General features: G+C 40.4%; 1 protein-coding gene across 1 annotated transcript; it reads right to left on the bottom strand.

Annotated features, from left to right (window-relative positions):
- Window positions 1–2,029: 2,029 nt before the first annotated feature.
- ppp1caa (protein phosphatase 1, catalytic subunit, alpha isozyme a) lies at window positions 2,030–14,390 on the bottom strand. The gene is made up of 8 exons (XM_022195052.2): window positions 14,222–14,390; window positions 13,823–13,933; window positions 8,793–8,924; window positions 8,280–8,510; window positions 8,079–8,183; window positions 7,765–7,988; window positions 5,764–5,898; window positions 2,030–5,534 (listed from the first exon to the last, which is right to left on the bottom strand). The coding sequence occupies exons 2-8, from the start codon at window positions 13,875–13,877 to the stop codon at window positions 5,418–5,420; spliced, it is 999 nt and encodes a 332-aa protein (XP_022050744.1). The 5' UTR covers window positions 13,878–13,933; window positions 14,222–14,390; the 3' UTR covers window positions 2,030–5,417.
- Window positions 14,391–16,376: the final 1,986 nt, after the last annotated feature.

Here is a 16,376-nt window from a genome sequence, read left to right as displayed (position 1 = left end):
GCACATACTGCACATCTTCAAATGAATAAGAAATTACCTTTACATTGATGCTGACACTTTCAGTAAGCTGTTCAACTATGAGACCATGTTTTGTGTTAGTGTTGTGTGTGACAACTATTTCAAAATGCTGTCTATTTTGAGATTTACTGTAGCTACAGCTTAATCTCTATTTTTGGGGGGATTTTTGCCAGAAAACTCATCTTGAATGTTGAAATGTCTTGGAAATCAAGAAGCCCCCTGCACCCTCACCTCCGTCCTGTGGACAGGTTTCAACTGGAAAACAATCCAAAGTGCTGCATATTTTGAATGGTGCCAAGAATTCAAGTACCCAGAAATAGCAACCTACAAGGCCTGAAGGTAGAAAGCACCCATCACTCTGTCATCAGAGGCTCAGCTATGTAGTTGAATGAACAAATTCACCACGGATTATGGCCCAGTTATAAAACATTTATCTAGCAGTGTATCTTTCACCTCCGTGGAGCAGCAGTCGGTCGCTTCCTTCAGCACCTGTGCCTTCGAGGCAAACTTAGTCACTCCTCTCTTTTTTTTCCCACTTCACACCATCCTCGCTTGTGTTCAGCTTTTTATTTTTGCTTGGCATTAAGAACACTGCATCCACAGCATTTAATCTGGCTGTCTGGTGAAGACTTATTCATGAGTGTGATTCATAAATCAGCTGGATGATTTATGAGCTGACAGATGGTGACTTCAGTTTATGTCAGGCTGCATCAACATGAATCCTGATGTGAAGGTTGCAGGTATCGCAAGTCACCACGCAGCAGGGTTGTTTTTTTGTTTTTTTAAAGAAACTAGGGCTGCCGCTGCTACAGAAAATAAACAGAGGACATATACAAACAGGTGAGGAATTAAAGGACAAACAGAACCCTTGACCCCTACAGTGAAGGGGTCTAGTGGCTCTTTTATGCTGTAGGTGGCATTTTACTGGAGAGGGAAGGGTCACTGCAAATCAATACTAAGTTGCTCTATCGTGGTGGGATGAGTCTCTTCCAGGATCATAATATCTCAATCAATACGGCTCGAAAGTGATGGGAATCATACTCTGTGACTTCTGGCGTCACCAGATCTCAACCTTAAGGGATATTTACGGAGGATTTGGGAAGTGGCACCGTCATCACAACACCAAATGAGGGAATGTCTTTTGGAAAAATGGTGCTCATCCGTCCAGCAGAGCTCCAGAGACTCAGAGAATCAATATCAGGACGCAATGAAGCAGTTCAGAAGTAAAATACTTTATGTTGGTTTGTCTTTTAATTTGTCTAGTGCTTGTATCTCTGATTAGTAAAATGGAAAATTAATTCAGAGCAATTAGGGTGTGGCTGGAACACAGTTTAAAGCAGCAGACTGGGGTTAAATTTAGTCTCTAATTTACATGTGTTACTGCCCTCGTTCTGGCTTACTGCCTCTGGAACTTTCTCACTGCAGCTGTGGCATGATTCCCATTTTCATTTTATTCCAGCAAGCACAAGGACTGTAAAAGATAAGAAAAGGGGTAGAAGAAAAAACAAAACAAAACAGCAAAGACAGGCAGAGAGACGGAAGCAAACCACGCTGCCGCGCCCCTGGCCCACTTTAAAAGCAGAGGAGGAAGGAAGAGGCTGGCAGCGTGGACAGAGAAAGTCTGTGCTGCCATTTCTGTTGTCATGAGCCAGTTCACACCAAGCACAGTCAGGTGATAGACTATCTGATTTTGTAAAATGTCTCTCTGTGCTGTCTGAGCCAACTGACGTCTAATAGATAAATAAATAAATGCGCACGCACACAGATAAATGGGCCACCCATGCCACTGACTCATACTGCAAATGTTTGACAGACAATAGAGGCAACCTCCGCAAAAGAAACAGAGAAAAGAAAAACAGCCTTGAGGCAGGAACGACGTAGAGAAATTACACTCCCAGTCCTCTCGTATGAGTCGTTTCCACCATCTTTTATGAGAAACTGACATGTTTGATATTTCTCACATTGCAGTGGTCACATTTGAAAAAGATACAAGGAAAACCAGACAAGAATGTACAAATTCTAAGTTTTATTTCTACCTTGTAACAGAGACAATTTGTGATCGACTTGAAAACAAATGAAATACAAATAAAAAATACTGTTAATTTCCGTCGTTTCTTTATCTTAATTGTAATAATCTAATGATTATATATCTACCCAGCGACAGTGCATGGTGCAAAACATCCCTGATTGATTAAAAAATCCTACACTAATAAGCTTGCAGTATCTAGGGTTAAATTTGTCAGTAAAAACAATACGAAAAAAAAAAGGATTAGAGGGCAGAGTCTTAGAGGTAACAACCGTAAATATAGAGTAGCAATTTTAAAATGTTAGAAGCAGAGGTTTGTACAGCTGTGAAAATGAGCATGAAAGTGGACCATTTATTCAGGAGACAAAGATCTGCGAGTTCCATATTGGTTCAGCTCTATATTATCTCTTACATGAGCCACATAATTGTTTTGGATTGTTGACAATCTCTCTGAACTGGGGACAGTCTCCACAACACCATAATTCTTAAACCTCTTATTAACTTTTTATTACCCTATTACACTTTAATACCACAAGTTTCCAAATGTCTTCTTAAATCATATTACAAGAAGGAGGGCCATGAAGAAATTAAATGAAATAACATTCTAAACAACACATCGCTCTGAACAGTTCTCCCCCATGCACTCACCAGAATGCTGTGTTTGGGCTGAAGTCATTTCATTTCAGCCTCTTTAAAAATGAGAACACAAACTGCAAGTACAATGACTCGCACGTGTCCTGTAACAACGGTGCTTATACATGTATATGAATCACACCATTGCACTTCAATTTATTTAAATTTCGCTTCCTGAGTTGGTCTTACTTGATGTGAAATGGAATGTGAGCACACAATGAGGACTAATGGTTTGTTTTCCCAGCAGCCCTCTTCTACATATTATCCACATTGTCAGAAAGCCACACAAGATGCTGAATGAACCTTATCTACACTGATGTTATAGGAAAAAAAACTTTATTGACTGAGGTACCGAGTAGAAAACCTCTGGCTGAGAAAATGGAATGAGCAAAGATGTGGCAGGATGACGGCTGAAGTCCAGCTTCCCCGCCCTCTGCTTAAGTACGTGCTTATGCACTGCCTTTACAATCTGGAGGGCTGCGGTTGCATGTGTTCATACTTGGACAGAGGGCTGAAGAATGAGGACACGCAGCAGACAAATAAAACCAGACACACCAATTACGTAAATAGGGCTAAAAGATTGTTTAGGTTATTAGAAATGGGCAGTGAGATACCCTGAAACACTGCACAAAGATTTCTTCACCAGTTGCAACAGCCTGTGCTGAACTACGGCCTGCTTTCACTGGGAACACCCTGTATGCCACATGAACTTAACGCACAGTCAAACAAACAGACCATTTGTGACAGTAAGTGGTAAAATCTATTCTTATTTGTTTAAAAAAAAATCTGTAGAAACAAGCAAAAATTAAACATTTTTAGAATCTCAATTCAGTCAACCGTGCCCATGGGGTCACACTTGAATAACCTAATTTTTTTTCAACAGCAAACTGCTAAAAAAAAAAAAATTAGGACATACTTACAGCAAACTGAGAATAACAATTACAATCACAAGCAATGCAAGTGCCTCCACATTCTTGCCAATATATTTTACATAGCATAATCTAAGAAGCATAGAGAAGTATTTACTGAATTGCTATAGAGCACTAGCGGTTCACCTGGGACTTACTTGATGTTGTAACCTAAACTTGAAACTAGATCCACAGGGAATCTGCTGTACATGATTATCTTGTATTTGTTTTTTTCTGAATGTGAGAGATTTTGTGCTCAGATTGTCCTTATACTATTATGTCAAAAAAGGGGGTTTATTTGGGTTCTCTTTCCACACACCAGTCCTTAGTTCCCATGTTCCCAGTTTTATCTTGCATGCATCACTCATTCAGTGTGGGTTTTACATTTAAATAAGCCCACTCTTTGTTTTCATCATGGACTCAAGTGAAGTGGTCTTAACCAGAGCACTTCGAACTGAAAGGTTGGACCAATGAGTCACCATCTCAGCTCCCTTTGATAACGTTTGCTTTGATCACAGCAGAATATACAGAAAATCACGCGGCCACTTTCTCCTCAGTCGGAATCTTGAGAATAATTGAGACAAAAGACAACAGAAGCCCAGTGGCAGAGTCACAGCCTCCCTGTTCCTGTCAGTCTTCTTGCTAAACTGTCATCAATGCTTGTAAAGCCAACAATCTTTTGAAAAAATATATATATTTAGGCATTTAGGAGATTACTTGTCAAAAACCCAGCTGCTTCTGAAACCAGGTTTGTGCTGTCCTCTACTAGTCAATGAATTTCCACTAAACATCATCTTTGGCTAAATCACACTGAAGCAAGATGTAAAATTCCCCTCTTCTTTGAACTGGGTCAAAAATCACACATCGCAGGTTTCCCCCCCCCCACTTTGTAGTCTCATTCGCAAGACAAGCCGCTGTGTCATCAAATCAAGACGTCACACTCAAAGACATGAGCAGCCGCTGGGTGTGGCAAAGGTCGCTGAGAAATATGACAAAACAATGCCAAACACAAACTGATCCATATGATGGCTTACTTCAAATAAATGGTTATTTTTATTCACCTTCAACTTTCAGTGAACTAAAAACAAGTAAAAAGAAAAAAAAAACATGTCGGTTTCATGTATCTACAAGAAGAAGAAGAAAAAAAAGAAGCAAAACTATTTCACATCCATGACTGTGATCTTAAATCATTGGTTTTCAAAATGGAAGAGAAAAAAAAGTTTGTTTTTTATGGTGAATTCTTTTAATTCATGGATTCACCTGCACATTTATCCACCTGTGCACCCAGTGTGTGGTATGTGCCGTTACCATTTGAACGTGCAACTTGATCCCAAACCCCACTCCACCCCGTCACACAGACATACACGGACCTCTGAAACTGGATGTACAAAAGCTTGTGTTTAGCATTAAACAGTGCAGGGCCTTAACATAAACAGCTAAGGCTCCTCTCTCTCCCCCATCCCCTCCTACCCTGCAGCTAGGTTGGATTTTACATAATGGATGGGCAGCACCCATCTCTACAAAATGACAGAAAACAGAACAGTGGGAACAAGAGGAAGAACAAAACAAAAAAACATACATACAGAATACAGTAACTCCCTCTGTGTCATTCTCACTTTTTTACACACATTCACACACAAAAAATTGCAAGCATATAGCCAAACAAACAGTTAGAAATAGTTTTAGAGAGAAAAAACATGATTGAACCCTGGACACTTGTTTTCTTTGTTGCCGTTTGGTGACGAGGGAGAAACAAGTTTGGGAGGTAGAGGAAAAAAAGAGCGTTGGGCCGACAGGGGGTGGCAGGTCGTGGGAGGGGGACCCAGCGGGTGTTATTTCTTGGACTTGGCGGCCTTGGCTGAATTTCGTGGCGGGGTGACCGGTCTCCCAGATCCCATTCCTCCCCCTCCACCGTAAGGATACAATTTTTTATCTGCTGGCTTCAGAATCTGTGAGACAAAGAAGTTCTACATGAGCTTGGTAGATGTACACACTGAACTCTAATGACTGAAATCCATTTTTCAGTGTTCGCATTGAACACAGCGGAACAAATTCAACTCAAAAGGTTAAAAAAAAAATCAATACCCTTTGCTGTAATTTCTTAATCCATACTGTATAATGTTATAATGACATACAGATTAGCTTCATTACAAAATCAAAAGCTTCTGTTTCACAAACCTGGAAGGAGCACATGAGTGTCTCATCCACACTCATCATGGCACCAGCATTGTCAAACTCTCCACAGTAGTTGGGAGCCGAGAATAGAGTGACAAGTTGCCTCTTTGCGAAAAATTCATAACCGTCTTCTACCACCTTTGGACAGAGGAGAGTTTGCCATTAATACAAAAGCAGAAGCAAGAAGTCAACACCACTTTGGTCCGGGTGGTTGTGAGAAGCAACAGAGACGGAGATTTTTAAGTTGCTCAACACTGTACATGATTTTACATATTCACACTCACATCTTATACAAAATATTAAACATGAGCCACTTAGTAGTAATCACCTGCTTTCTTTTTAACTCATACCCTAATAAACCTGAAAGACGTGTTCTTTTTAGTGTCAGTACGTTGAATTGAAATACACCCAGGGGCCACAACGAACACTAAACGTATGTGGACAATTCACAGAGCAGCTGCTGCAACACCACGCTTCTACTATAATCAATAAAAGCCTGACACCAGGAATGAGAGCAGAGCACAAGGGCTGGAAAACAGACCAGTCCTCCTTTTATAATATTTATATAAGTTATGTGTGGCCGTTTTACACAGAAAAAGGTCATAAAGTCTCATTTTTAAACTAACAGTATACAGGAAATGACTACTATGAACCAAACAGGACTTCAACCTTGGGGTCTTGATCCCCCGTCAACATTTGTTGTGCTACTGTCAACTAACGGTTGCTTAGTAACTCTATCCTTTACAAAGTCTACTGATGTCCGTTGATGTTAATTTGCTCATAAATTAGACAAACTCAGTGAGGAAATCACAAGTTCGACAGCACTGTGCCGGGGACAAAAACTGAAGATACAAGTCAAAACATACAGCCTGCAGCACATTAACTCTGCAAACAATTCACACAGGCAGCGTTTCCTCTACACTCATTTAGGAGTGGCGCGTCGCTATTCCTAAATCCTAGCTGTCTCCGCTTCAAATTTCTTCTTTTTGAAAGTGACGTCACGTCAAGCACCCAGGCACCAGATCAGAGAGACAGAGGAGTGTCATCTTGGAAAACAGGGCAGCGACGTACCGGAGAAGAGTTATTAGCTTAAGATAACTCATAATAGATTTTACAAGTTAAACAGACATTCGTAAAATACTGATGGCCAGTAAACGTTACATAACACATCGTTAGCTTAAGTTAATTGGGCCTGGTGCCAACTCAGTGTCGCTAACGTGAGTAAACTAATTGATAGCATTAAGCTAATATGTACACGCCATGATGTAACTGCTGACTGTGTTTTCAGATGAACTTGTTCAAATATTTACTCAGCCTATAAAAATCCATTTTCACCTGGCCATTCACTAAATAGGTTGTACAAGATCAAGATAAAATCTGCAGTCAAGTGTCATTTGTTTCCCAGGGAGCCCGCTGCTGAAAAAACATCTTAGAGGAAACACTGATAGGTTTATGTATTCAGTGTGGCCAAAATGTTAGGTACACCTGCATAACCCGGCAAAATCCAAGACAAAACACCTGACACAAATTCTTAATTAGGTAGGATTAAAATGTTCGATTTTCTGCCGACGCCGTCAGAGAAGCGTTAATTCATTTGCGTCTGTAAGGTTGTTTTAGTGGTGCTCCTGTACTGGACTGGGTTATACTGAAACGTGATTCTAATATTCTTCTTCCTTCATGTTTTTTAAATAAGCAAATTATCAGAAGGCCCTCTCATTACAATGCAGTTCTATTTATCACCACAGCAAACTGCAACCTCTGTAATAAAACTTACAATTAAATGAATACATCTTCACAGTGTCAATCAAATCTGAACAATATTATGTTCATAATGGTAGAATTTATGGCGACTGAGCTTTTCTTACTGGACTGTATTACATTTTACAGAGGTAGAACATAAAGTGGCTACTGTGTGTAAAGTCAAGAGGACACATAAACACAGCTTCAGCTAAAAACAGCCAAGGTTTCTTGGTTTTTAATCCATACATAACTAGTAAACCTTACCTGATGTGCCCTGCATATTAGGTCCATGTCATGTTTGTGCAAAAATTTGGCCACCACATCTGCCCCGAATGTGAAGGAGACACCGCGGTCGTTTTCCCCCCAGCCCAGCACGTCTTTGTCTGGATCGGCCCACAGCAGGTCGCACAACAAACCCTGGTCAGGCACGTCTGTGGGTCGCATTACTCTGCGGATTTGCTCCATCGACTGAAGATCAGGAGACAGACCTGGAGAAGAAGACCGCAGGAAACGCACGAGCATATTAGTCTGGCTTTTATTATCTAATAACCTTAAAATCATATGTGAACAAGGCCCACCTCCGTGACAGCAGAAGATTTTCTCGTCTACAATGGCGGCCACAGGTAAACAATTGAAGCAGTCTGTGAAGGTTTTCCACAGCTTAATGTTATACCGTCGCTTACCTGCCAAAATAAGAGGAGAAATTTAAATTTGATGCAACAGTCCAGAACACGGATATGACCTTTTTTTTTCAATTTACAGGATCTGTGTCCACTTACACTCATCATAAAAGCCGTAGATTCGATTAATAGAGGCGCATTCATGGTTGCCACGCAGCAGGAAAAAGTTCTCTGGGTATTTGATCTTGTAGGCTAGAAGCAGGCAGATAGTCTCCAGTGACTGCTTCCCTCTGTCTACATAGTCGCCCAGGAACAGGTAATTGCTTTCTGGGGGGAAGCCTCCATATTCAAAAAGCCGGAGCAGATCATAGTACTGACCGTGGACATCACCTGCAGGGGGCAGCAGAGAAGTGAAATTTACACACCACACTTTCACTGCTGCTGGGTGGAGCTGCTTGTACATGCAGAGTCCACACTTCCCAGCTGATAAAATGCTCAATTACAGACGAGCAAAACGGCCAAGTAAATCATGGACAAAACATTTTATGATTACCTCTGCGTTATGTACAAGAGACAGTCCACAGTGCGGCTTCCTACATTTGATTTTCACTCTTTGCCTTGATGCTGCAGACCGACTGTTCAACACAGACACCTCCACTCATTAAAACTCACCACAGATTTTTAGGGGAGCCTCTAGTTCGAGCAGGATTGGCTGGCTCAGGAAGATTTCACGGGACTTGAGGCAAAGGCCACGGATCTCGTTCTCTGTCAGCTGGACATTCTTCCCTGGCCGAGAGCCCTTGACTGGAAAAAAAAAAAAAAAGGGAGATAATGGAAAAGACGGTTTATGGGAGATACATTAACACCACAAAGACATGCCTATTCTCAAAGCTGGAAGAAAGAATGACGCAAAGCACGGCAATGAAACGTGATCCTCGGGTTCTGAAACAGACCACCAGACCGAGAAGTTAACACCTCCCACCAGCCAAATGGCGACAAATTCTGTTAGCAGTCCAGCCTTACAGCCACTTCTGCAGGTAACCACATCACCGAGAGGTAATACTGTACTGTGCATTTTGGAAATCACAAGCTACCGACATGAGACACTTTTAGTGTTTACCAAACCGCAGCACAACAAGATGAGCCTGTAAAGTGTGCAAAGATGTGCAGCATCTGAGAAAACCAGATCAGTGGAAAGTAGCTTGACGCTGTCAGCCTCAAAAGCAAGTCTTTCTGCTTAGGTGGCAGTTCAGACTGATGCTAGGAGAAAGATGTGAAACCCACTTCCCCTTGTAGCTGATGAAGCTGCGGCAAACACGTAATTAGGACTCTCTCTTTTAAGAAGCAAAGAATGGTTTGCTACAGGCTGCAATAACACAATCTCAAATCAAAAATAAGGCTAAGAAACAAGTTGGAACATAAGCACATCTCATCTAAATTGCATAACTACAAATTATTATTATAATGCAATTATTAAGATGATATTCTGTTCCTGTCATCCAGCTACCAGCTACATGACTGATGCTATCTTAAGAATTCAGCAGGTTTGTCTCCTTGTCACACCGACCACACAGCAGAAAGCCAAACACAAAATCAGGATAAAGAGGGACACACTTAGTTCAATTTATTTTATTTTTTGCTTGAAATCCCCTATCACATAGAATATGTTTTGTCATAGCTTTAATGCTGCAAATGTTAGGCGCATAAAAGGTCCCTTAAAAAATAATAAAAAGCTGGTAGTCTCACAGGCAGTCGGAAATTACTTAAACCAAACCAGGACTACTGGTCCTGATTCAGATAAAAATATTTGTCCACTGACATGCCAAATGTAGGCCACAGATGTGGTGCTATGCGACTGTCTCTCAGTGAATTTGTGTGCGCGGCACCCTTATGCAAGGCTGCTCCTGATGGAGTTTGGAATCAGGTTTGTTTGTATCACTGACAGAATCAATCACGCCCCCACTCGTACATGTGCTGCTTGATGCCAGAGCAGTTCCCAACACAAACTGTACAAGCCTACTAATGAGGAGTCTCATTCCCACCCAACAAATTCTACACAGGCCACTGCACAAGTAATATATGTATAGTGGAGAAGACAGAACTGCCTCCAACGATCTGAGTGACAATTATATTCAAGGCGCGTGTGAACAGAGCGCCCTGTGATATGTTTATAGGACTGATTTAATAAGTTATCAGGTGTTTGCCGGTTAACAGACAAATGCATCCACTTTTAAACAGCAGATGAGTAAACCGGCACACATGTGGATGATAGCAAAACCAGTCATTTAAAAACTACAGATTTGCTGCACGACATTAAATCTTTAATTGCACTACCTAGTTCTGGCAAAGCTTAAATCAACCTCAGACGCAATGCTACATAATTACATCTGAAAGAATAGCTGCCTCGTCGAAACCGAGATCACATTTTCTGCCACTGCTCTCACATTGTAATTACGGAGCCATTTACTAAAACCTGTTTGAAATGTACCCGATGCCCTTCGCAAGAAATAAATTTGACAGTGCAAACCCAATTTAAATAAGACTATATGAATGCTGCCTGTGGAGCATTCAAGCAAATAAAAACAAATCTCTACATACAAAATGCTGTTTCAATAAAACTGGAAGCTACCCTTTGTCTTGAAAATCCATTTCTCTGTGTGCTGACAATGGTGCAACTGTAACTGTATGCTCATAGGAAACACTGAATGACTTGATGTACCAGAACAGGTACTTAAACACACTTGTAGCCACAGTTATGTCTGCATCTACCTCAGTTATTATAGAATTAATGGCACCTTATCATAGAGAAAAGGGAGGATTGTATTACATAAATCTCACCTGTTTCTGATAACTGTGCCATAAACAATGGATTAAGGAAAATAATGTGAGTAATTTTAATAGCTGTGTTATATATACAGACAAAAGGAGATGGAGGCAGGGGTAAATCTTTAAGTTTTGGCCCACATCTTCAGAAAGTCATAGATATCTTTTACTACTTGTGAAATGTTACACACAGCACCTGACACTTAATTACAGACCATCGCTCAGTAAAATTAATCCAAGTTTAATAGTGCTTGCAAAGCACTTGGAGAGGGAGGATGAGAGTTGATGTCAACAAACGGATGCAGAATAAAGGCGCTATCCTGAAGCGACGACTAAAAGCAGTGAAAAGTAGATATAAATACTGCAGTGCTGCTTGTCACTTTAAACCTGGATTACAGAAGGCTAAGCCCTGACAGAGCTTACTCCAAAGTTAGCCACATAGCCAGTGGGCAACCATGAGCTTATCATGAGGGGCACAGACAAAAGGCTTTCCACAACACTGATCAGGAGGCGGAAAACAAAGAGCCGGACCAGCGCAACAGTAAAGCTGTGTCGGGCGTGCTGGAATCAACAGTTGGTTTGGTCCGGCACTCCTGACACAGTGCTGGGTGTTCTGGTTGGGCTTAGGTGAAGTCACGTTCTCCAGACATGCTGTTAGCAACACACTCCCCGAGTTCACTTAGCTGTAGATCGACGTAAGTAATCCAATAGAAACTGCTCATTATCCAAACACATTTAATTGGTTTGGTCTCGAAACACAGCCAGCAAGCAGGAGAGTTGCCTTGCTGTCCCCATAGGAGCCTGAGCTGGCGTGGGGTAATTTATCAATCTTTTTACGCAGGACTTGCAGTGGGACAGTTATTCTTGAATCTCCTGTAGTCCTGCACACGACAGTACAATAACAACTGCAACATTTACTGGCAAATGCTTATTCCCAGCAATAAAACTGCAAGTGCTGAAAAAAGGTCAAGCGAGTTACATAAGAGGATATAAATACTGCCACTATCAGGCTTGTTTGTCTTCTCCTGTGTTTGGCAGACAACCTTATCACAGCCCAAGTACAACAATCCAGGTACAAAACACTCCAGCAGCCAGCATGGCCCACAGTCAAAGTCAAACTCCCAGCAGGCGCTATGACTGCATATGCATATTTGTGCATAATCCCAATCACCTCCACCAGCTCAGCTTAGTCTGATCATGCAAGGTCTATATTTAAGAAGATAAACAAACAGAGGGCTAAGGTCAAATTAAAATCAATGTTAGCCCTGAGAAACTTCTCTATACGCAGTGGACCCTATGAACTGTTTCAAATTTTTTTCAGATAAAAACATATTCACAAAGGCAAATTTTTTCCTTATCCATAAACTCCCTGAATCAAATGTGTGATCTGAGATAAGGGGTGATATAATTATTGGATTCATTTTACTAACCCACATACATTGATGATATATTGATGTGAAGCAAACACAATTTCTACACCCAGTGCACTTGCCCTGCAAGGACGACTATAGAAGGTCACAACCTTATTTCTTGTGCTCTTTCGATGAACTGTACAGTTGGGGCTGAGGAGATTTATGTTTCTGTTTGATGTCCTCAGGGTTCCTGTTACACAACCATCATGCGGATGTGAAGATAACGCAGCCCTGTTTTCCCTCATACACCTCCAACCATGACAAATCTGTCTTCACACACTGTATACAGTTGGCATTTGGACATCTAAAATCCTTTGCTGAGAAATGGTTTGCATCAGACACAGAGGCAATACAGACACAATTATGCCATATCTGCCTAAATAATGTCTAAAGATTTTAGCAAACACAATTCCAGTGCATTTTTTTTACAGCCTGACTACTTTCCACACAATGATTTACAGTCACAAGATAAAAAGTAACTATATATCCATTCAGTTTTTTTTAATTATACCAAAAACACGACACTGTTAAGTAGCAAAAAGAAATTCTGAAGGTGCATGCTTCAAATGCAGCTGCAGAGTAGCAAAGATGGCCAACCAGCAGTTCCACACGTTTAAAGTGAGCACATGCTAATCAAAGTATTGCTATTTGCACACCTCATTAACAAATCACTCTGGGAAGACTGGGGCTGCAAATCGTAAACAGATCCTTCACCATGCAACTGCAAAACAGCACAACACAGCACAGCCCACCCAAGAAAGTGAGGAGCTCTAGTGGGAAAGGAGTGACTAATGGGGTAACAAAAATATGACTGCAAAACTGTTCTTGCAGGAAGCCTTTGTCCATGAGAGTTAACACTTAAAAGTCACAGCTATAATTTCTGACTGTTATACTGCAAATAGCCACTCTCAAATCCTCCAACTAATGCCAGAAAATATTCAGACTGGGCGTTTCTGTTATCCACAGCTGAGAGACAGAAATATATCTGAGACTGAGTCCCACTCCTCGATGGAAAAAGCTAATGCATTAATCAAAACCCATAAGCCTGAAACAACTAATGCATGCTAAAACTTAATTTACATAAATACGTGTGTAATGTCGCTCTTTTTCCGGTCTACATCACTCTAACGTCACGTATTCCCCTTGATTTGTAGACACCACCACAACAGTGTATCGCCACTGAAAACACAAGAAGAAATGCCTATTATAAAAAATATACATCTCCAATTAATAAACGGAGCTAAAGAATCCATAAAGAGCAGGGTTGATTTGGTTTCAACCTCTGATCCAAATCCAGCCATCGAGATTGAGAGCAGAGCAATCTTAAGTAGGCTACTACAACCTACCCTGACTGTCTTTAACTTCAGCTGACCTACCTGGTATAAGAAATACACATTCCACTACCATCCAAATTTCACACGATTCAACAGAAGCACTCTACTGTACAGTGGGTTTGGTCCTCCTCACCTTCCAAGAGACGCTGAATTATAGAGTCGATGTTTAATTTGTCCGGCTCCGCCATTTTCTTTATTTTCTGACGTTCTCGGGCAGTCAAGACCTTGGTTTTCTGTGTAGCACCTTAGATTATAAGAGCACAAAGAACAAGATAGAGACACTAATGGTTACTCGTGATATACATCATAATTTACATTGGCTACCTGACGAATGTCTCGCTAATCAAGAAACGTCAGGGCTGGAGCAATCAATGAGCTTATGCGAGCTTGAGCTAACCCAGCTAGCCGGGTAGCTATTAGCCAAGTAACATCAGCTACACATACAAACTAGCAGCAGCACAACTGAGCCGCGGCTAGTTAGCTAACGTTAGCTATATAATTAAACTTGGAAACACACAAAATGTCGGCGAACCTTGTCTTCGATTTAACACCAATCCCCCTGGGATGAAAATGATGTAAATATTTATCCTCTGAGTTTAATCTTGGCCCCTTTTCCCCTGGTTCGTCCGGGTCGCTCTACTCTTCCCCTAGGAACTTTAAAAGAGGGCCGTTTCTAGCGAAGCGTCTACGGTAACACAGAAGGCTGAATCAAACCGAATTCTTCACACGTTTCTCACAAGCTGATTGGTCCGTCGTTGAATTCAGAACCCAAACCTGTGAACCTGATTGGATACATGCAGGGTCCGTCTTACGCGTAGGACCCCGCCCACAGCCGTTGACAATGGCATCAATGGAGATTTAAATGTAGCTCAGAGCGCGCCGCCTAGTGTAAACATTCGGAACTGCAATGTGAAAACCTAAAATGAGCCTCTACAGCAATTTCATCTGAGCTGTCCACAGGAGGCAGACTAACACCTACACATCCAAAAATATATCTAATAATCTATTAAAGTCACATTGTTTTTTATGATTTTGTATTAAATTAAAAGCTATAGTTAAGATATTACACAAGCCAGTGTTATACAATGTAATAAGGCAATTGCGTTATCCAATTAAGCTGCAAACAAGAAGCAAATGTTGACCAAGAGTACCATTTTCCAGATCTTTAAAATTATGTACTACAGTCCAAAAATGTACTGAGGTTAATCGATAATTCTTAATTTGCCTGTAGGTGTGAGTGCAAGTGTGATTGTGTGTCCTGTTTTAAGTTACTGTATTAAGTTATTCTCTTGTTTTTCACTGTGAAGCACTTTGGTCACCCTTTGGGATGTAGTAAAGGGCTATAGAAATCAAATTTAACTGATTGATTGATACTACTGACAATAACTGTAATGATGGTGATAATAATAATAATAATAATCACAATAATAATGATAGTAATGTATTCTTATTCTCATTCTTATTCTTATTATCACCAGTCTAATGCAGGGCTACACATACAGAGACAAACAATCACACTCACAGTCACACCTATGGAAAATTTTGAGTTACCAATTAACCTCAGCATGTTTTTGGACCGTGGGAGGAAGCTGGAGTACCCAGAGAGAACCTACACATGCGCAGGGAGAACATGCAAACTCCATGCAGAAAGATCCCAGGTCCAGGCCGGGATGCAAACGGGGATCTTCTAGCTGCAAGGTGACAGTGCTCACCAGCAAGTCTATGTGCAGGAAAAGTTTAAAACTTTCAAACTGAATTCTTTCCTTTTTTTATCTTATCTTGCAATATACCATACCTGATGCACACTGAACAAACATTATTGGCAAAAGGAATGTATTACCCAATCATGCATTTGTTTTCACACTGTTCAGTTGTTTTAAAACCTAACAATAGTATTTTTAACAACTGCTCAGTTTACATGGACAACTGAACAATAGTGTACATACATTTATTTAAATGCTCTTCTTGAACGAACATTTGTGCACCTCACCTGAGTATTTTAATGTAATGGTACCTGAGTTAGCTTTAATTATGAAGTAAATACTTTTATAGGGTAAGATCTTACATACAAAGCATATGGTGAGCAAATTCAATATAAGGCATTTTTATTGGACACACATAAATGTATAATCTAGTAATTGATTATGTAAAAAGCAGTAAAGCCACGTCTCGACATTACTTAGTACATTAATGCTACTTTAGTTAGCTTCAATCAGGGATTGAACGCTTTTACAGAGTAAGATTTTACATACAAAACATGAGTGAATAAAATATGAAGCAATTCAGTTGTATACACATTAATGTTAATCCGTTCTTCTTATTATTAGTATTATGGTCTAAAATTAAGACAAGCCAGATCTCTACCTCACTTTAAGTATTAAAGTTAGCTTGCAAAACAGTTCCATTTACTTAATTAAGTGGAAGAATAAGTCTATACCACTAAACAGATTCTAAATATTTCATGTGAAACTTCAACATACTGCGAAAAAAACAGTGTTTCTTCTTGAAATATAATCAAATCTCTGTATGTAGTATCTGTTGGAATACACTTAATTTCGGCTACGTGTGTCTTCCATACTATTTTTAAAAATCCTCTCTGTATCTTTTCAAACTGAAACTTAACATTATGCAAACTCAGAAAGTGTGTCACAGAATGTGTTAACAGAAGCTACATTCCTCTTCATTTC

Source organism: Acanthochromis polyacanthus, chromosome 21, assembly GCF_021347895.1.
Source record: "Acanthochromis polyacanthus isolate Apoly-LR-REF ecotype Palm Island chromosome 21, KAUST_Apoly_ChrSc, whole genome shotgun sequence".
In the NCBI taxonomy this organism is placed as follows: Eukaryota; Metazoa; Chordata; class Actinopteri; family Pomacentridae; genus Acanthochromis; species Acanthochromis polyacanthus.
The sequence above is the reverse complement of the archived record's forward strand: the minus strand, read 5'-3'. Positions and strand labels throughout refer to the sequence as shown.